At 32.4% G+C, this 22,698-nt stretch overlaps 1 protein-coding gene across 7 annotated transcripts in view; it reads left to right on the top strand.

Annotated features, from left to right (window-relative positions):
- Positions 1 to 6,287: 6,287 nt before the first annotated feature.
- The window catches only part of LOC127735184 (ubiquitin-associated protein 2-like), a 38,941-nt gene continuing 22,530 nt past the window's right edge, over positions 6,288 to 22,698 (top strand). For 2 of the 7 annotated variants that reach the window (XM_052245292.1, XM_052245289.1), the window contains exons 1-13: positions 6,474 to 6,561; positions 10,002 to 10,157; positions 10,971 to 11,057; positions 11,587 to 11,700; positions 12,220 to 12,562; positions 13,672 to 13,696; positions 14,231 to 14,346; positions 14,647 to 14,699; positions 17,182 to 17,208; positions 18,692 to 18,777; positions 19,509 to 19,614; positions 21,190 to 21,615; positions 22,453 to 22,607. In XM_052245292.1, coding sequence (XP_052101252.1) covers positions 10,044 to 10,157; positions 10,971 to 11,057; positions 11,587 to 11,700; positions 12,220 to 12,562; positions 13,672 to 13,696; positions 14,231 to 14,346; positions 14,647 to 14,699; positions 17,182 to 17,208; positions 18,692 to 18,777; positions 19,509 to 19,614; positions 21,190 to 21,615; positions 22,453 to 22,607 — 1,652 coding nt within the window. In that variant the 5' untranslated portion in view covers positions 6,474 to 6,561; positions 10,002 to 10,043. Of the gene's footprint in view, positions 6,341 to 6,473; positions 6,562 to 10,001; positions 10,158 to 10,970; positions 11,058 to 11,586; positions 11,701 to 12,219; positions 12,563 to 13,671; positions 13,697 to 14,230; positions 14,347 to 14,646; positions 14,700 to 17,181; positions 17,209 to 18,691; positions 18,778 to 19,508; positions 19,615 to 21,189; positions 21,616 to 22,452; positions 22,608 to 22,698 lie in introns of those variants that run through there. The other 5 variants (XM_052245291.1, XM_052245294.1, XM_052245290.1 and 2 more) reach the window with 4 other exon arrangements.

The following is a 22,698-nucleotide window of genomic DNA, read 5'->3' as shown; positions in this document are numbered from 1 at the left end:
CCATTGCACAAACAAAACCCTGATTGCACCACTAGACAGGTTAGTCTAACATATTGTGAAACCCTAAGTTAATCTGACAAGCGGTTTTGGAGAACGGGTGCGGACAAGTTCAAATTTAAAAGCGGCGGAAGAGGAAGAATAATAATAATAATAAGAAGAACTGAGCAAAAACAATAAGTCCTCCCAAACTTGGTTTGGGAGACTTAATTAGCACCTAGCTATCATTAGTCACCTTTTTCAACAATCCACCAATACCAGCTCAATACCCAATGAATGGACAACAGCAGACATTTGTACACAATTTTCAAGAAGGCTGATCTGACCATTCGATACCGCTAAGATGCTTATATGCACGAGCACACGAGTTAAGATAGATCTGAATTTTAATCAGATTGCATGTTGTAATGTTATCTATCGGAAGAGAGAGAAATTATTTCTTTAACAAGAAAATTATACCCCACATAGAACAGCAGCGAATCCATATCATGCAGTTTTTCTACATTTTATATTAAAACAATAAGGTAAAATTATGCTTCTTTATGTATCAATTATCTGATCGTTCATGCCAAACAGTCATTTAGGTTCACGATTGCATTTCTTTTTTTAAGAAAGCAACTTGTTAATGTGCATTCTCTGCAAGATGTTCGAACAGTATGCTCTAACATTGTGTAATCTAGATCATTATAAGATCATGAATAAAAAACAACATGCTTTTCGTAAATATCGCAGTTAAGACTATGTTCTGTCATCAATGATTGGGCCAAAAACATCGATAAAGGACACCAAACAGATATATTTATACTGAGACTACTATAACACAGTGTTATAGTAGTCTCAGATTTTATATTATATTTTGAAAAAGCCTTCGACACAACCCCGCATGAACTACTTAAATCGAAATTAAACAGTTACGGGATATCTGGGGCATGTTTTTTTTTTGTTCTTCGGTATTGAGCCAGAAGAGGTCCATATCTGTTTTTTTGCATTGGGAAGATCTTCTGGCTCTCTTCTACCTCTTCCTTTTAAATATGTAGTTTAGACGACAGAGGCACATAACAAACATGGCGTCGCTTTAGTCGAAATGACATTAATAAATCTATGAATTCAGATATAATAGAATGTGAGCTTGAGCTGTGTGATCAACGTTTTTATGGTATGACAGCCTTAGTAGGACATTCCTGTAGGAACGAAAAGCTGGATAAATATGAGAACTACACGGACAATAACAGTAAGGGGGCGACTATTACTTGATATTCTGTGGAGGGGGAGAGGGCAGGAGGATATTTTGCGGATTTATTATTCATTTTAATCTGTCACTAATCATGCCCTTTTATAAGCTCTTACCTGACCACCTTTTTCATATTTAAAATCCTCTTGTCCCCCATCCCACCCCCAAAAAAATATCAAATGGGTTTTCTCCTTATTTAACACAATTTTTAATTGATTGATTGTTGGTTGCTTATTTTTAACGTCCAGTGACAAATATTTCATGCATGTTCAGGAAAACACGAGTTTAAAAGTCAAGTATATATTATAAAAATAAGGAGATGTAGTATGATTGCCAATGGGGCAACTATCCACCCAAGTTCAAATGAAGTGGATGTAAGCAATTATAGGCAACCGTGCGGCCTTCAACAATGACAAAAAACCCATACCGTATAGTCGGCTATAAAAGGCCCTGACATGAAAAATGTGAAACAATTCAAACAAGAAAACTAAATGCCTCATTCTATATAACAAAACAATTTACAAAAAATCAAATATGAGTCGACAGACAACCACTGACTTCAGGTTCCTGACTTGGGACAGGCACATAAAGAATATGGCAGGGTTAAACATGTTTGTGAGCGCTCAACCCTCCCCTAAACTGGGACAGTGGTGTTACAGTAGAACAATATGAATATGTTAAGAGGGCTTAAGTTCAAAGCGGACAGGAAAACGCTTGAAGTCATGTATTTTTCATATGTTCGACCTATTTTAGAGTATGCCGATGTAATCTGGGATAATTGTCCAGAATATTTGAAAGATCGACTGGAAAAAATTGATTATGAGGTAGCACGTATAGTTACTGGGTCTACTATAAGTTAACAAGTCTACAAATTCTTCTAAAAGAGACCGGGTGGGAAACTCTCAGGGAAAGGCGAAAAAAATCACAAGCTTATTTTGTTTCATCAGATGGTTAACAATAACTCTCTAGCCTATCTTTCAAATTTAGTCCCTACCAACTTTGGCCAATCACATCCGTATGGTACACGTAACGCAGGAAACGTGCCTCACATACCTGCACGAACGAATTATTATCATAACAGTTTTTTTCCCTTCTACTGTCCGTCTTTGGAACGAGATTCCGATTAACATTAGAAATTCTTCCTTATATATTTTTAAGAAGTATTTGAAGAAAACTTGGGTTGTCCCAAAATGTTTTTACAGTGGTAGTAGACTAGGACAAATTTTGCATACTAGAATTAGAACTGAGAGCAGTGGTCTGAATAAACATTTGTATAGGAAAAATTTAGTTACTGATCCTTTTTGTAAATGTAGACAGATTGAAACATCTAAACACTTTTTATTGCGTTGTCCGCAATATCAATTACTTAGAGAGTTTATGCTAAGTAACTTGTCATGTAAGCCTAATATACATAACTTACTGTATGCTAATCCTTTGATATCCGACATTGAGAATACTGATAACTTTCTTATTATTCAAGATTTTATTCTTAAAACAAAGAGATTCGTGTGAATTTCATATACATACATTGAGATATATAATTATGTATAAATTAAATTGTCGTTAATTTATATTGATATTACCTGTGTAGTTTGGTAGCACTGTAGATCAGTAGTGGATTTGGTCAACAAATACTTATTTCAGTTAAAAAAATATTTTTGACGCCATCCATCAATTATTATATCATATGGGAGAGGAATTTGTAAAAGTGAAAACTCACTTGTTTTCCAATCCTAATAAAACTGTCATATTGTAATGTTTACGTTATTATTTTCAAAATAAAATATCATTTACACTAACAGTACAACATAAGAACAAACTGTAAAAATCAGTTGCAATTAGATTAACTCAAAAGATCGGTACAAGACACCAAAAACAGCTAACATTAAGACATTAGACACAAAGCACCGAAATAGGAGTATTTGCAGTTACTGTAAGTTTGTTCAAAGCTAATTACAAGTAACACTGAAATAAATCTTGTTCTCACAGACTAAAATATCAATCAGTACACAACCAACGGATTTAGTCATTAACAGTCTGAGAAACGCCGTGAACTGTGTTTACCTTGTGGTGGTCCGAAGGTTTTGACCATCGAAATTTTGCAATAGAAATAATTGTTAGGACCAGCAGATTTTCCTCAAGGACAACCAGAAAAAAAGATTTTGAGAACTCGGCGATATCTTTGCCATATACAAAAATAATCCAGTTTGGTTACTTAAAAAAATTTGATAGACAAGATGTTCTTTTCGATCATATACCAGACAAACATTGACAGAGTCGTGTACAGTTTAAGATTATTCCTGAAATTCAAATGGTCGGGGCTTTAAGTCGGATTTGTTTAGCAAAATTTAGTTAGGAAAGCCGCAACGATAACGGTAACGAAACGGTAACGAAAAAATGTCACGAACACAGCGATTTCTTCCAAACAATTTTCTTTGTTTTTACACTTATTATATGATTACATCAATGCCAAAACAGAGCACACCATTACAGTCATGTTTACAGAATCGGAACTGATGTAACTTAATTTTCTAATAAATTTCATTTATGTCATCCAACATAAAAAAAAAAGTGCTATACTCGACGGCAAATTGAATTTTTGTTTTATTGCTTCTTCTACAAAATATCTCCAGAAGAGGTCCAGATTCATTTTTTTGTTCTCTTCACCAGAAGACATTCTGGAGATGTACAGAAGAGACCGACCAATAAAACACGCCCTGGTAAAACACTATTTTAACACTATGTTGCATTGACTCATTCCTATGCTACCGCAAGCAAAGAGTCGTGGTAAATTGGACAAAATAAAACTGGTCCACCAGGCGTTAATTCTGAGGTACCTGTCCTGGGTCAGATGTTATTTAGTCTACATATTAATGATATCTTGGATAATCGGGTGTTTGGCCAGTATAGAAACATCCAAACGATCAGATGCGTAGTGTAAAATAAAGTATCTTTTTTGTCATAAAAAAAGAAAAAGAAAAAGAACAGAGAATAATGATTTTTCAGTTATCTTGGCATATATAGCACTTAAATCTTTAAAATCTACTTTTATAAATAAGTAGGTATAAGAATATGTGGTATGAGTGCCAATGAGACAACTCTCCATCCAAGTCAAAATTTATAAAAGTAAACCATTATAGGTCAAAGTATGGTCTTCAACACGGAGCCTTGGCTCACACCGAACAGCAACCTATAAAGGGCCCCAAAAAATTACTAGTGTAAAACCATTCAAACGGGAAAACCAACGCTCTATAATCTATATAAAAAAGAGAAACACTATAGAGTTACTTTCAAATTTCTTTAGTGTGAATGAATATAAATGCATGTCAATGTTAATGTTTTTAATTATAGTAATGCTCAAAACACCATACTGAATGAGGGAAATATTTTCAATTGTACTATTATAAAATAAAATTAACGGCTACTTGAATCTTTTTTTTTTAAGCGGCATGATATTCAAAGCACTGTGGACAATTTGATTTTTCTTTTAACTCTATGACATTACTACGGCTAACTTGAAAAGGGCACTGTGCAAATCTTATATCCATTTACTGATTTTTTTTTGCCAGTTTTTTTCACGCCAATTTGTATTTATTGATATAAAAGTCTAGGAGAGCATATGATAATGCTTTTCCGACGTTAATACCAACAAAGTACTTCGGTATTGTAATCGGGTGGGAATTAAAGGCTTTGTATAGTGAGGGATTTTGTCAAGATTTACATAAAAATAGTGTATTCAAGTATCTATGTCTCAGGTTTCCTTATCGGTTGTTATCCATACTTCATTGTCCCATTGGGTCTCTTACGTTTTCTTTCCATTATAGAAGAAAAGATAGACGGAAATCCAAACTCACCTATGCACAACAACACAACGAGATACATAATATACACCACATCACTAATCCTTAATTCAAAACAATTGAAAAAGAAAAAAAGAAAAAAATGATGAAAAGCATTTCCCCAAAAATGTAATTACTCCACAACCTAACTAGAATCGAGGCAAATGTCCATCTCCATCTTTTAGGCCGCATGTAGATTTTTTTTGTGTTGTTGGGTTATTGTCTTACTGACGTTTATCCAACATCTCTTTTTATTATCTTAAAGTTTTTTTGTTTTTTTTTGGAAAATAATAAAAAGTCAAACAGACTATAGTGAATCGCACGAACGACGTACGTTCGTGGTCTCAACAGGGGCGTAATTACCCGGAGGCATCACAGCACGTGCATCCACGTCGTTTTCACCAACAACAAAAGAGAGAGAGAGAGACGGACAAAGTCTGTGGTTAAATATTCCAATGTCTTTGCCGTCAACCAATTAATTGTATGTTAAGTGTCAAATTGATCCAATTATTTGGATATATTTTACACCGAAGACTTCTCAATATATTCAAAGGTTACATAATATTATGAGTTGTCGGATTAATAATCTTTTATAAATACTTTTTTTTTAATATTAACTTATGGTAATATATTTTTCTTCAGTTTAATACTGGTTGCTGAAAAAGTAGATCAAATGAGAAAAATCAATAATTTTTATAATATGATTATTATGAAATTGAATGCATCTACTTTTTAAAATATTAAATATTTTAATTAAAATATTAACTTAACGTCCCGAATATATATAGGTGAAAAATATGCTTTTAGTTCAAGTTATAAAAACTTTCTTTTAAATGGACAATAACTATATTTGAATGATTAGACAAGTATGGAATCATGTATTATCTTGTTTCTGCGGAAAATGAAATATGTTACAATTTTTTTTTCTTTCTTAAAAAATGAATAATTAGAGAAAAAACATGCTCGCACTTGCTCCGGAGTTATGTGCCCTTAGTGGAGAATGTTCGTTCTTTTCCGTACTACTGACCGGAAATAATTGGGAATTCCGTGTTCTTTTACATTTTGAAAGGGTTATCATCTACAAAATGCATTTAATCGGCTTTCAAAAGAGTGTTTTGATCATATTAAACGATAATGTACCAAAAAATCTCAACATATAATGTAATGCAGAGCGGGGAATCCCTACATGACGTATCCACGGAAATTTTTATATATGGCGGCGCGAATTCTATTTAAGTCACGTGATCAAATGATATTGTGAGACCATTTCCAGGTAAAATTGGGGCTCCCGATAAAAACTGACCCTTTTGTCGTTTCTTTGACAACTAAGAACATATATCAATTCACATGACACTGTATCGCTAAGTCTTTTATCCTAGGGAATGACATTTGTTCGATTTTTCATTGTCTAATTTATTTTGCGTGTGCGAATGACGAAGGAAATCCAGCATGGCGTCACATGGTTTCCTCTTTGGTTACTAATCAAATCTACTGGTAAATCTTTTATTAACGGAACATTTAATCTTGGGATCATTAAATGACATTTCCCCCCTCAGATTCTATTATGTTTATTGAAAATATATTTTATTTCTTGTTTAAATGACATTGAAAATACTTCCCGTTTCGGATGTCAACACGAACTAGACTATACGCGACCAGACGATCGCTTCAGAATCGTACAGTTTAAAGACTTGTTGCCTATTAAAACTGTTGAATGTGAAATTTAGAAACATTAGATAGCAAAGATAAAGCATTTATTAACTGTTGACTTCAATTTTTGTCTTAACTTTTGGATTTCTATCATTTTGTTAAATGCCTTTTTTATTTGGAATTCCCAGAATACTATTTCACTCTGAACAATGCATCATTGTCATGTACGATAGTTGCTTTATTTTAAAGCTATAAATTATTGTTATTAACAAATATATTTCTGTTTGAAAATCATGCTGCACTCTGTACATTACGGTCGGGTTTGGATCTGTCAACCTTGAATTGATCACAGATAATTTATTAAAATATACAGTAATAGTTTCATTTGAATATGCTACACCCCTAATAAACATGACAAACAAAAACATTTTATCGTAAAACAATACAAACAGCAAACTATTTCATAATTGAACTGTAACATCCTGGTATGTCGCATCATTTTTGAAGCAACCAAATTGAAATATAAAAATACTGTTGATCAGTGTTCCAGCTTGATCGTTTTCACAGGGCGGTCTGCAGCCCTTTCCCGACTGACGCCCTGTGACCTTTTTAAGATGCCCTGCCCTTTTTCGCAAGTCCATGCCTTTATTGTATCCATGGATGTTTTTGTAGTTTCGCCAATTGAACAAAATTGTTTTCCCCCGAACAGTTCTAATTTTAATTTCATAATTTCTCAAATGATCACTATTTGCACCTCGTTTGATGTAGTTTAGTCATATGACGTATTTTTGTCACATTTTATATAACTTTTCATCAAAATCTTTCGACAATTTTGGATTATCAAGATAAAACTTTATTCCAAACGTTCAAAAATATTTTCACAAGACAGACAGGTGCTTTCTTTATCATGTACTGCGCATGCGTGAACGTATTCTTATAGATTTAATAGACACTAAAACGTAAAATACAAAATCATTTAGTATTAAATTAAAAGATGATTGTACGACTACAGCGTATGCAGAGATGAAGATAAAAAAAAATTCTGTCCGACATTGGGTCCTGCATGTAAGACAGTTTTGCAGGTCCTGTCAACGGTTTGCCAAACCTACTTTTAAAAAAACCAACTAAATAGTTCTAGTTGGATTAAGATATGCCTTAAAACCTTGACTTGAACGACCAGGTAAAAGATATGACAATGGGGTGGTTTAATGAATGAGACCACATTCGATTTAAATTATCCTGCAACATCAAATAAATTAAATGATAATGTTGTACTACACTTGCCAACAAGACAACTATCCATTAACTTTATGGATAGTTGTCTTATTGGCCTTAGAAAAATTAGATAAAAAACAAAGAAAGTGGCAAGCTACATTTACTTCAAAACGAATATATGTGTTCACTCAACTAAAATGAAAAAAAAATCTTTTTAAAACTAAAATAATACTTGAATGATTTTGTTTAATTTTATTTACGTAAATCTGGTCATTAGTTTTCCCTTATTAGAACTTTTGGTTTCCAATGCTTTTCAACTACATAATTGAATTGGCCTTTCATTGTTCCAACTGAATATGGAGACGAAACCTGTGTTTGTCGTAAGAAAAAGTTTCGTTAAGGTGCGAATGGAACGCATGGTTTTCTGTCTGGACGCGTCATTGCATGAACCTGTGCGTCTGTGGGATGGTCTTGATAACACTAGCTGAGCCTTGTTATCATCATTATTATCCCTCAGCTATCAAAAAGAAGCTGAAAACATGCTTCTATTCAACATTTTTACTGGAAATTTACTTTCGTTTTCATTCATTGCTATGTGTAATGATAAATCCAGAGAAATACGAAAAATGACTTACGCTAATTGGATAAACGCAGAGAAGATTGAAATCTGTTTACATTAGCATGTTTACCTATTACTGGTAATAAATGTGTCATTAGATCTTTTGGTTTTCAATGTTTTTTTAACTACATAATTGATTTGGAATCCAAGGTAACCAGGAGCAACAGAAATTTTAATTTTGACAGCCCCAAACAGTAGAAATATTTGCTGGTCATTAGGTCTGACACAAAGACGTCATTTACCGGACCCTCTAAAATTCTGCCCCCTAGGTCCAACAGGGTAGACAATTAGCTGCATCTCTGCATATGACTATTCAGTTGGTCGAGAATAGTCTTACAACAGCTTTCCTTCTGTTAATACCTTAATTTTGGTCATATAAAAATTGAGAACAGTTGATAGAGGTAGTTTCAACAAAGCATAATGAGCTGTCAGATTGTTATTTTCTGACCTATTGCTAAATTAGGACGACAATGAAACACCTTTCCTGAGATATAATTAATATGTTACAGGTAAACTTATGTTTTTAGTATTAAATATAAATCTCTTACCATAACATAGTTTACATCTCAATTAAGGGTGTCCTAAAACTCCAGTCTGAGTAAAAATAATCCTAAATCTAACTTTGCAGGACATTCATTGAATCTTTACACTAAAAATATTAACTGACCAACAGCATATTTTTTTTCTTAGTTAATAGTTTATACTAATAATAATAATGTAGGACAGGATAAAAAATATAATGTTTGATTCTATGATTGAAGTCTCAGTCTGCACCAAAATCTTTTTCAACTTCTAGTCCGAAGACCAATATTCAGATATTTTTCTTATGTGTCTGAAAAAATTTTGCAAATACTTACTAGTCAGGGGCATCGGACTATTGGCTAATGGTGCAGACTTAAGTCTCTTATTTCATAAGCATAGGGTCGAAGAAGTTTTTGAAGAAATTACATTTGTCCAATTTTAGGAATTTTCCAAGATTTTCTTTTGGTACAATTATATGCACTATGCTTATCATAGAGGTCAGCTAATAAGTAACCCGAAAAAAATCAGTCCCTCCCCGTAATCAATCTCTCCTACCTGCGAGGGCCTGAATTCCTAACACGATAAAAACTCTTCACAAATCCTGGATTTTGATTGTTTCCCTGTAGAAGAGGTGACCAATCAGCAATCGGCTGAATTTTATCGAGATAGGTAAATCCCGAGCTAATTCCGAATGATTGATTGAAGAATTTTCATTGTCTATGCATTCAGGCGTTAATGAAGTAATCGTAGATCAGCGGAATATGACGACTGAATTATTCGTGTTAGCTAATGAGGGGCTATTTTTATCTTTATGTTTTATTCTATTATACACATGTTAACATTTTCCTGATTGGCTGAAGATATGCCATAGAGGTATAGTTTTGTACATAAAGTAGCCAATCTTTAATTTATGTTTATTTATTTTCAGTATCTAAATTTGTATATAGTGTTGTGTAAATAAGTGTACAGGATGAGTGCTGCGGTGGCTTCATCGCGTGGGAACACAAGACCCATGAAAGAAAAACATGGAAAATCAACCCCACAGACACAAACAAAATCAGAAGGACCTCCTCAGAAAGTACAGGCAAGTGTTTCTCCCGATAAGGATTAAGGTCACATGAAAAATACATGAACACATTTTCTTTAAATTTAATAGCTTTTGTTACTTTAATAAAGGATATTGATTCTGTTTTACCATTTATTGTAGTACATGCAAGTCACAACAAGAAAATATAGATTGCAGTGATCATTAATTGCAGTGAAATATGATGACATTTGAATCTCAAAAGCTTTTGGTTTCAGAAAAGTTAAATTTTTTTAATTTTTAAATCATTACCTCTATTTATTCAGTCTTAAAAAGTTATGATTTAGTTTTCCCTCCACACAGCTTGCGTGAGGATTCCAGATCATTGCTTTATAAAGGCATCAAAACAAAGTATGTGTCACCCTTCGATGTTCAGGAGGTCATATGTTGTCTTGTTCTTTTATCAATGACCCATCTGCCATCAAATATTTAAAGCAGCCTGCATGGTCTCCTAGTAGCATGGTTTTACTTTGGAAGGTCGTGTTTTAGGTCAATGTGACATTATGGCTGCTTATCAACCAAACAGAGAATTTACGTATATGAGCAAAGACGGGTCAGATGGAATAACACACATGGTACCTTGGTTTGGTAACATAATTACCTACAGACTTGCATTTGGTTTGTGGGCTTACATTAAAAATTAGACTCTGGTTATTGGTCTAGTACAATGAAGAGTTGATTCATGTCCTGGTATGACCTTTAATATGTATATATTTACCACTTGAGTGTAAATAGTCCTTTACATAAAAATATACAACAATGCATTGTACATAACATTTTGTTGATAATGTTTATATTTTCATAACAATTTAGGCTACTCCTGAACAGATAAGACTGGCTCAGTTGACAAATGATGCAAATTCATTAGATGAATCAGCATTTAGACAGAAGGTGAAACAGGTATGTTTTATATTATTTGTTAGCCATAGTTTCAAAAAGTTTTCTTTTTAAAGAGTATATGAAAAGTACTTGCAGAATATTGCAAAGGGACAAGAAAATTGTAAGGATTGATGTTTTAGTTTGATAGTAGTTAGAGATTTTAAGTCTGAAAATAATGTCTACATGTGAAAAGTTATCACTTATAATCTTTTATAACTCAAATGGTCTTTTTTCCTATCTTTGTTGGTACAATATCCTCAAAAAAAGTTATCAATTGTTGATAAAAGGTAAAAGGTCAGTTTATTCCACTCAAAGTAAAAGATAGACAGAAAAAAAGTCTTGTTTATAAAAATTTGCATCTTTTAGATCTAAATTAGTGGTTTTCTGATATGATAGGTTGTCACATTGATTGGTCTTGTTTTATCACATGCTGTGTGATTTGTAAAGGAACCATGAAAAAGCAATAAATTTTCATCTGGAGGTGAACTGATCACAACTTTTATGTCATAAAGGTGAAAGTGAATTTTGATATGTGATCTCCATTTTACAGGTGATCGATGTAACAGGTATTACAGATCAAACAGAAGTAGAAATAGCTTTACAAGATTGTGGCAATGATACAGAGAGAGCCATTAATATGTTGTTAGAGGGCAACACAGTACAGGTAATTTACTCATTATTATGTATTAAAATATGCAAGGTATATAAGGACTGAAACACTGTCTGATAAGATTTTGTTTTCTGATTTCGTAAAAATACTTTGAAAATATGTAAATCTTGCTGAAGATTTTTGTCATAGGTTTATATATTTTCCTACCAAAAATATGCTAAGCTGTTGTTTTCTTTCCTGGTTACTTGGAGGAAAATGGAACCTACATCAAGTTGCTTCCATTTGTAGAAAACCAGGTGATAAAGAAAAGTGAGGATTATACATAATAGATTTGAAGTTTAGGAACAATTATTTTAAATAAAATTTTCAGTTTTAAGTAAAGAAAAAACAGCCTCTTTATGTAAGGATAGACAAGAGGAAGTTAATTTACACGCCAAATTCATGATTGGTGTGTGTTAAAAGGGTGATATCCAAACTACAAAGAGTTTGAGCGCTGTGTTAAGCTTATCGTTACTTATTGATAAGCCACTTATGCTGGATTTATTCTTAATAAAAGAATATATAATTGAAAAGGGAGAATGGAAAGAACCTGGAAAGAAAAAGAAGAAGCCCACACCTGCTCCTGCTAAAACAGAACCTACAACAAATCATGTGGATGAAAAAACAGAAGAACCTGAACAGACTCCAGAGCGAGAGAAAGTCCCAGACAAAGATCGATCAGAGAATATTTCCCGAAGAGGAAGGCGGTTTGACAACAGATATGATAGCAGACCACCACGTTTAGCAGCCAGAGGAAGAGGGAGAGACAGACCAAACAGAGAAAACAATGACAATGATGCTGGTGAATTTGGTGGTACATTTGGGCAAGACAAAGGGTTTGACAGTAGAGGACGTGGCAGAGGTAGAGGTGGGAGAGGTAATTACAATTTATGAATTAATTACTTGTTATATTGTTAACTATTCAATGAAAAAAATTAGATAGTTGTATTTTGCATTAAAGTTAAAAAAAACCAACTACCTACTAAGAATAAAAGAGATGGCTAAACAAAACTGATACAGCTAACCAACAATACTGGTTTAAAAAAATAGACATCTAAAGGCCAGCCTATTGGTTAAAAAAAACCACCAACTGTATGTTATGTTAATTTACCTGATGTTAATTTCCCTGTTGTCAATAAATGGTTGATTCGACAATGGTCAAAGGCAGTACATCTGCTATAGGAATGTATGCCTCAAATCACTGTCAATCACCTTCAGATAAAAATTCCTTGAAAGACTTGTTGGTTTTCAATTGTTTCCAGTTCTTTCAAAATAGAGTCAACTTAAAATAAGTTTTTGGGTAAAGATTGCATGAAATGCAATCAAAACTCTATGGTACTGACTTGATATCTATATCTTCCAGAGTTTATCACTACCTTTGATAGTTCAAATAAAAAAGTGCAGTGAGGTGATCATTATTTAAATCCTATCCAGTCAATGTCATGCAATTTTGATATTTAAGTTACAATATGATGTGTATTAGAAATACCATACTTGTCAAGAAAACATTTTTTTATTAAAAATTACATAAGTAATGCATGGTGTATGAATCTGTTATGAAAATAGGTTCACCTACAAATGTACAATCATGAACAAAGGAAGATAACTCCAAACTCAAAATTTTAATTTGCCTAGCAAAATACAATTCAATGTTTTATTTAAAAATTCACAAAATTGCAAAATGTAAGCAATCTTTACCCTTCATTGCTCACAAGCACTTTGATTAAAACAAAGTCATGTATCTGAGATAATGACTTGTAAACTGTAAAGATTTTCCTTGTCAGATCAAAAAATATTATTTTGTGTTCTACATGTTGTGTCCATAAATATAATTGTTTTTAAACTCTCCAGTCAAGTAAAAAACTACATATACTTTATTAATATGTCACATTAATATGTAATGAACCTGGATATGCATACAGTATTTTCTGCATGATGTTGAAGGGACTTTCAATCAATCAGTCTATAGAAAGTTTTCTTTTGTAGGTGGTTCAAGAAGAGGAAGAGGAAGGTATAATTTTTTGATTTATGATAATTGTCATACTCTTAATTAGTTTTAAGAACAAGGGGTGAATGATTTTGAAGGGAAAAAAATACCACATTTTGGTGACTATATAATCTGTTGATATGACATGCACCCCCTCTTTTACCCTTGAAAATAGACACAAAAGTTTCTGTGTATATATAGCATACGAAATCTTGAAATCAGTACTAGACAAACAGTAACTTTATAAGTAGCAAAACAAGACAAGATCACGAATAATATTTTTATGGCAGAAATCATCAGTCGATGTCTGAAAGGAGTTATCGTCCCTAATTGACTAGTTATACCAATTGCTTTTGTTTTTGTCTATTATCTTGAAAACAATACTACTGGCTTTCTCAGAAACATACTACATGGTAAAATTTTGCAGTTTATACGCTGTATTCTTGTTTTCAGGGTTTTCAATAAAATTATAGATTTATAGTTGGTTCTCATAAATAGTTCCTATAAATGGTCAGGATTACTATGTGTTATAGTATGTATAATATTGTCTGTTTGCAGGAGTTTTAATGCACAACCCCCAAGAGAGAGACAGCCACCTAAATTTGACAAGGGACCACAAATAGACACATGGACCAATGAAACAGCTGCAAATGCAGAGAAAGAAAATGCCACTGGTAAGTTTGATAAACTTGTTCAGATGTTTCCAATGGAGAACATTGAATTGCAGACATTTGAAAAAAAATTTAGACACTGTTGCCTGATAACAAAGGGATTGTTTTCTCTCAAAAACTCAAAAAAAAAATATGGTTTCAAATAATGAATATATTTTTTTTTGTATTTAATATTTTTCTGAAACAAATAACAGAAAATTGTTGGTAGTTTCTGATACGGTTTTGAAATTGGGATTTGAAATTGTACAGCACTGCAGACAGCTTTAGTCTATAACTTCATACATGTATTTTATATATTTTAAGGTCCCTGGGGAGATGGAATAGAAGACTGGAGTGAGGATACATGGCAAGGCAATGTAAGTATTGAATTGTACAGTTCATTGGATGGCAGTGATGCTTAATTTACCCTCCTTTTAGCTAACTGTCTGCTTGCTCAGAATTAATTGTATTCTTTTGTATTTCAATGGGGTTTCAGTCGAAATATGAGCCATCATTGCCTTTTGAGGTGAAAACTATTAGTTTTACTCCTCTAGTATCAATTCATATAAAATATGAGGCAAAGCAACACTACTATACATGTAAAAATGCTTACTGCAGCTATTGGTTTTGGTAAAATTAAATCGTAATTGTGAGCTGTATATATATATGTATATACTTGCATATATAGAAAAAAAACTAGTTTTAGAATAATCATACATTTGTATATATGTTTATTAAGGCAACTAAAAAAACATGATATAATTCACAATAATCCAACTTTACATAAAGACTTCTGGAGAAAGTTTCCCATTTTGTATTTGTAAGTCAAATATTGCAGAGTTAAATCATTGGTATTAGTAAATTTAGTATGTTTCATAATATTACAGCACATTGACTTGAGTGTGTAGGTAGAGGTAGTATCTTTGGTTAGCTTGCTTGCTGGCTGAACCATGAAATCATTATTAGCAAAGTTACTGTCTTCTTTTGGGCGGAGTCAATAGTTAAGGAGGGAACCAATCAAAAGTAGGAACAATATATATTGTGAAACGAGCTTTACACCTTTACCCCTAGTAGTAGGACAACCGACCGTGCGAGACACTCATGGGTAGTTAAGGTATTTTAACACCCCCTAGTACAAGTTATTTCAAAAATATGTTTTCAGGTTGTAGGTGTGTTTGATTTGTCAATTTCATTTCAATCAGTTACCTCCTGTTCATTTATAACTATATTGTTTACATGTGTAATTCTATATAGTATTATGATTTAGTCAATTTAAAAATAAACTTTTCATATCCTAGTTATATATGTTTATATATATAATAAGGATATCATTATCCTTGATTTTGATGTGCATTTTGTTTGGGGAGTGCTACAGAAGGTGTAAAAATAAACTTAGTCGGGTCAAATCTTTGAGATGTTCCTCTCACCATGCTATTGTAAAAATGGTATTGTATTATTTTGATTAAAATCAAATTGTTAATTCATACACACCTACAATATGCTTGGGAATTAGCTTATAATTAGTCCCCTACTGACGAAGTCGAAGGGGACTTTAGGTTTGCACTCTGTCTGTCTGTCACATTGTTTTATCATGACAAGTTACTGATCAAGTTCAAATTTTGTATCGGTCTGACGATTTTGTACAGAGTTGTGGTCCTCAAATAACCAGTTTTCCACACTTTTTTTTGTCATGCTTGAAGATATTGGATTGATGATTGGTATATAGTTTTATCATAACAAGTTACAGATCAAGTTTGATTTTGTTCCGGTCTAATGATTTTGTGCAGAGTTATTGTCCTTGGGACTAAGAAAATTCACTCAAATAATCAGTTTTCTTCAACTTTTTTTCGTCATGCTTGAAGATATTGATTTGATAATTGGTATATAGTTTTATCATGACAAATTACACATCAAATTCAAATTTTGTTTCGGTTCTGATGATTTCGTGCAGAGTTATGGATTTAGAAAATTCACTCAAATAATCAATTTTCCACATTTTTTTCGTTATGCTTGAAGATATTGACTTGATATTTATTATATACTTTACACCATGACAAGTTATAGATCAAGTTAACATTTGTTCCAGTACAATGGTAGGGGACTTTGTATTGCCAGGCAATACTCACAGAATGCTTATTGACACTATATTTTGAATTTAGATTGAAAAAATATTTCTAAACTGGTTTCACAATGTTTATGCACTATCCTTACTTTTGATTAGTTCTCTACTTAACTATAATAATTTACTCCACCCATAGGAAGGTAGTAACTTAGCTAATAATGATTTCATGGTTCAGCTAGCAAGCAAGCTTACCAAAGAAATTACCTTTACCTACACACTCAAGTCATTGTGCTGTTATACCTGCATTAAATCATTGGTACAAGTAAATTTAGTATGTTTCATAATATTAATACCTGTGTTAAATCATTAGTATAAGTAAATTTAGTATGTTTCATAATATCAATACCTGCGTATAATCATTGGTAATAGTAAATTTCATGTTTCATAATATCAATACCTGTGTTAAATCATTGGTACAAGTAAATTTAGTATGTTTCATAATATCAATACTTTCAAATTTACTGATGATTTGTGAATGTTATAAGACTACATATATGTTTCAAAGTACAAAAATAAATTGGTATTTTAATCTATTCATACAAAAAATTGCTTTTGAAACTTCTATTGTGGTATCTGTATGGAGGCAAGGACTCTGAATTCATCTTACTTTTATCTTTTAAATATGTAATAACTGTGACCAAATTCTAAACGTTATTTTTAATATGTTCAGTAATAAATGTTTGCATGTCAGTCCCTTGTCTACATGAAATATGTAAACATGATATTAATAATTTCAGACACAGAAATCCCCGAATCAAATAAAGGTAGGATTACACAGTTTGTATAAACATTTAAATGGAGCTTATGTGAAGGTTATGGTGGGGAGCCTGCTTTTATTAGCCAGTCCTAGCTTTCTTTTGTATCTTATGTTTGAAAGTTTTATATCTTTTCCTTGCCTCCAATACATATAATTTGAATTATTGAAATATTTCTTTATTGGTATTTTGTACACATTACTCTTGATAGGCATGTATTACTACAATAAGTGATTGTTTTTAGATCCATCATTTAAGTATTTTTTGTTGCCTTGGTTTTCACTTTTAATTTTGTCATTTACTGCATGTACAGTAGAATACAAAATATATCGCAAGTATTCACAGTGTATGAATTTTTTTTTTAATCACATCATTTTGGTATTCTCTGCATATTGTTTGATTATTTACATATCTTCAGAAATCCTATTTTGAAAAAAAATACTGATATGAATCTTAAGGGTATTTTATAAATGTATTTTATGTAATACTAAAAACTAAAAAGAATGCTGAAAGTAGTGTTAAACACCAATACTCAATCAATCAAACCAATAAGGATTCATTTTCAGGAGACCTATAAGCAGTTTTTAATGTAAAATTTATCCAGTTGGAGAGCCATTGATTTGTTTATTAAAATGAGTGTTTGAATCAGCTTCTTTTCATAGGAATTTTCAGAATATGTCTTTTTATGTGGAAACATTTCCTGCTTAAAAAAAATTGGAAACAAAAAAGAAATCAGGAACAGTATGCTATTAAAAAAATGGAAATGAACAAAACATTATCAAAAATCAATATGGAATTTTAAAATTGTACTGGCCAATTGCTTTCCTTGACATGTCAGTAAAGGGTAACAAGTAAAATCTGGGTCTTATTAGATTTACTAATATATCACATACAAACACAAAAATCTGTATCAAAATTCATTGCATTCTGGCAACATATAAGAATTACTTAGAGAGGGGGTAGTTGTTGTCTTTATACTAAATAATGTCATATACACTTACTATATTGATGTTGGTGCGTGTAATATATATGTTGAAATGTACATGTATAGATTGAAAAGCAACACTGCACTGTAATTTAAGTATTTAATTTTGTCAAGTGCTTAACATTTTTGTACTGATCCGATAAAAGAATATATGGAGAAAACTACAATTAGACTTGGCCTAAAAATTTAGGAATAATGATAAAAAGCTCCTTTCTTGCAGACTTCTCCACCATTTTAAATGTGGTAGAGGGAAGTATTTAAATTAATATTACACAGGCTTAATTGTCAAAACAGTAAGCTCCTGTAGACAATAGTATTGAAATATTGTACATCTAGTGTTCACTATTTGCAGTATATTCAAATTTAAAAAAAAAAAAACGGAAATGTGATATTTGTTAAAAGATGGGTAAAATATATCCCTTTTCACTTTATAAAATTATTCATTACAACTTTTGGGGTGTTAATTATATATTTTGGTATACTGTAAAAATGTTATGTTCTTTTCAGTTGACAGAAACAAAGGTGTTTGAATCCTCAATACAGAATCGAGAGCCAGAGCCAATGTCTGACTCATCAAACACATTAGGACAAAGGTATTAACATTCAAGCAGTCTAAAAAAATTTCAAATGTTTAAAGAAGAGTTCCATATTCCTTTATACAGTGTCTTGAGACATCTTTAAAGGGGAACTCTTTATTTATCTGCAGCTATATATTAATGTATGTTTGGTATAAACTTGCATAAACTGAAGGCCTGCTATAAACCTTTAGGACCTTCCATTTATATATACTGTGAAATCATTTATTTTTTTCGTAGGTACAAATTTTCGTTGATTGAGGAAAATAATATTTGTATGGATATTTGATATCATGCTTTTGCAAAATTCTGCATACAAACCTATAGAAAATTTGTATCCCACGAATAATAATGGACTTGCTGTCCAGTGAAATGATGAAATTTTGAATAATAAATGTACTTGTTTGAATATTTTTAGAAATTCTTAGACTTTATCATTTAGTGTTGTTGCAGATATAAATTATCAAGGAAGTTTTAAACTCTTACAAGTCAAAGTGATGCATGTTTAAAACTTAGCTGTCCATTTTAAGAAATCTAGTTTTGACCTCCAAATTGCAGAAACTATTATTAAAATTTAAAATCAGCATGAATATTTATATTAGATAGTTCATATATAACTGCCACCAAATTTTCCTGATAAACTTTAATTGTTCAAGCAATTCTTTCGTTCAGTAATTTCGCTATATTTTACATGTACAAATTTAGCTTAATATTAAAAACTAATTCCAATTTGTGTTTTTTTTTTACAGGATAGACATTGGAGTACTTCTTCAGAAGACCACAAATGAATCTCCAGAGTCATATTTGACCCAGTATAATCAGCAAGCAACAGAGTCCATAAAAAATACAATTGGGGTGAATATTTATATTTATATTTTTGAGTTGTTTGACTGCGTTTAAATTAAAAAAAGAAAAGAAAGAAAGCACAGTTGTGTCATATGTGTTCAAAATTATATATGTTGTACATGGTTTTCTGAGGAGCTTAGCAAGGTGAAATCTGGATAGAGAAATGTATTGTTTTAATATTAAAAACTGACATGCTGAAACAAAGGTTATTTTTATGCCACTGCCGTAGCGGAGGGGGCATTAAGTTTTACCCTTGCTGAATTTTTTGTTTCTGTTCTCTTAATTAGTTATCAAAGGTACCAGGATTATAATTTAATACGCCAGACACGCGTTTTGTCTACATAAGACTCATCAGTGACGCTCAGATCAAAATAGTTATAAAGCCAAACAAGTACAAAGTTGAAGAGCATTGAGGACCCAAAATTCCAAAGTTTGCCACAACCAAATGTTATGAAACTTACGAAATGCTTATTACCACAAAACTCTGATCAATAGAAAATGAAAGGATATGGAGTAAATGTACATGGGACAAAATCGCACACAATACATAAAAAACATGGAAAATTATCAATGAACAGGGCTTTTATTCCTGTTCTTCATCTTGACAGTTGATGTAGGGTCTTCAACAATGAACCAATCAGTCATACCCTACAACAAGGTCAAGACAGCCCCTAGCATTGTCTTAAGCAGTACTATTGATAAAAATAAACCACAGTTTACTTTCTTGCTCCCCATTTGCCTCGGAGTGCCAACTTGTGCGATGCTTGTGTACAACGGTTCTCCAGTCGAAAGCAAAAGGAATACTAGAAAAGTGCAGTAATTTTGAAAGACATCGATCGCCGCTAAAATATGTACAAATTAAGGTAGCGTCACTTCTACAGTTCTTGAGTTATGTCGCTTTATAATGTTATATGCAAGCGGGGGCATTATCTGTGTCCCATGGACACATTCCCCATTTACTTTTAATTCTCTTCTACACAACAACAAAATGTGAATGAAAGATGAACTCTAGAAGATCTACATTTACAGGCAGGGAAATCTTCCACCTATTGACATGTTCTGTTTTTCTGTTTTTATTATGCCCCAGCCATAGTGGAGGTGGCATTAAGTTTTACCCTTGTCCGTTCGTACGTCCCAAAGTTGGTTTCCTTTTTCTAACTTTAGTTTGCCTCAACCAAATGTTATGAAACTTATACACAATGTTTATTACCACAAAACACAGATCAAGTTTGAATTTTGGTGGCGTCACTTTAACCGTTCTAGAGTTGTGCTCCTTTACCAATGGAAAAATTGCTGAATTTTTCGTTTCCGTTCTCTAGCTTTAGTTTGCCTCAACTGAATATATTGAAACTTATACACAATGCTTATCACCACAATAGTCCGATCAAGTTTGAATTTTGGTAGTGTCATTTTAACAGTTTTAGAGTTATGCCCGTTATGGTAAATACAGTATCCATGATTTGGTTCTTAATTCTAAATATGTGAATGACTTTTATGAAAATTTACAGAATGATAGTACATTCTAGCAGTCTGATAAGACTTATTAGTTTCAGGTTTCATTGATATATTCACTTTTGTTTTTAGATTGGTTCAGCATCCAGACAATCCTTATCCAGTCAGATGGGTGCATCTTCTTTAACCAATCATCTATCATCAGGACCATTAGGAGGCCATCAGATGGTCTCTTCATCCTTATCTAATTCCATGTCTGTTTCGTCTGCATCTTCAGCGGCAGTTGATGCATTGGTGTCGTCTTTTACTCAGAATTCCAATTTAAATACAGCGGTAGATGGAGGAATTGATTTGACAGCATTAACACAGAATTCAAGTAGGGCCAATATTGACTTGACTTCACTGTCACAAAGTCGACAGAATATGCCACTGGATTTGAATTCCTTATCTCAAAGTCGGCAAAGTGTTCCAATGTCAATGAATTCACAGACAGATTCTATATCTTCATCACAGCAGAGGCCTAAACCTCAAAGATCAAAGTTGCCACCTCCATCAAAGGTAATAGATTCCTTAATTGTAATGGGTAACAACCTCTTTGAAGGTTAATGAATACTCCAAACTTAAAATTTACACCTTAATTTAAACAAACGTTAATAAGGGCCAACATTTCACTACTTCCTTGAAAGATAGTAAATAAAACTAAGATTTTTAATTACAGAGTCCTTCATTTGTTAAAACTTCTTCATAGGTTGATGTTACTAATTCATACCTCCGCTTTAAAAAAGTGAGGGTATACTGTTTTACCTCTGTCGGTCTGTCCGTCCGTCCCATGAATGTTTTTCGTCGCATCTTTCTTAGGAACTACATTACAAGGATTTCTGAAATTTGGTTTCAGTGTTCATATGAGTCAACTATACCGTGTGATGCATTTTCAGATTCATCACTCAATAACTTCCTGTTTACCGAACACTTGCATCATTTTACACATGACATCCAAGTTGAAAATTTTCGTCCATTTTTCTCAGGAACTACATTACAAAGATTTCTGAAATTTGGTTTCAGGGTTTATATGAGTCAGCTATACCATGTCATGTGTTTTCAGATTCATCACTCAACAACTTCCTGTTTACCGTCAAGTATTTGGGTGGGGGTATCATCAGTAGCTCGCAGTTTCACTTGTTATTTCAAAGATAGTAAATATTCTTAGGTCAAAGTAACCTATTTGTTTTCAATATATTGTATTTCAAAATAACCAAATTTCTTCAAAACTGTTAAATACTTTATAAAGATGATTTTTGGATCTGTAAGACACCTTCCTGTTTTCTGCTGCTGTATTACAAGAGTGTATATGCTTAGTTACAACAACAGTTGCAATGTCTTTTTTATATTTTACAGATACCAGCTTCTGCTGTAGAGATGCCAGGACATCGTAACACAAATAAAGTAGATGTTCAGTTTGGTAGTATTGGTAGTATGGATGCTTCATCAATGTTTGGATTTGGGAATGGAGAGACTGTAGTATCCAATCTGACAAGTTCTGCCAATAACAGGTAAGGAACAAGTGTTATATCCTGTAAGATACATATATACCTTTCATGCTTGAGATTACTTTCTACCAAGATTCAGGTACTTGGTTTTAAT

Source organism: Mytilus californianus, unplaced genomic scaffold (genome assembly GCF_021869535.1).
Source record: "Mytilus californianus isolate M0D057914Y unplaced genomic scaffold, xbMytCali1.0.p SCAF_3, whole genome shotgun sequence".
NCBI classification, from domain to species: Eukaryota; Metazoa; Mollusca; class Bivalvia; order Mytilida; family Mytilidae; genus Mytilus; species Mytilus californianus.
This window is presented reverse-complemented; position numbering and strand designations above follow the sequence as displayed.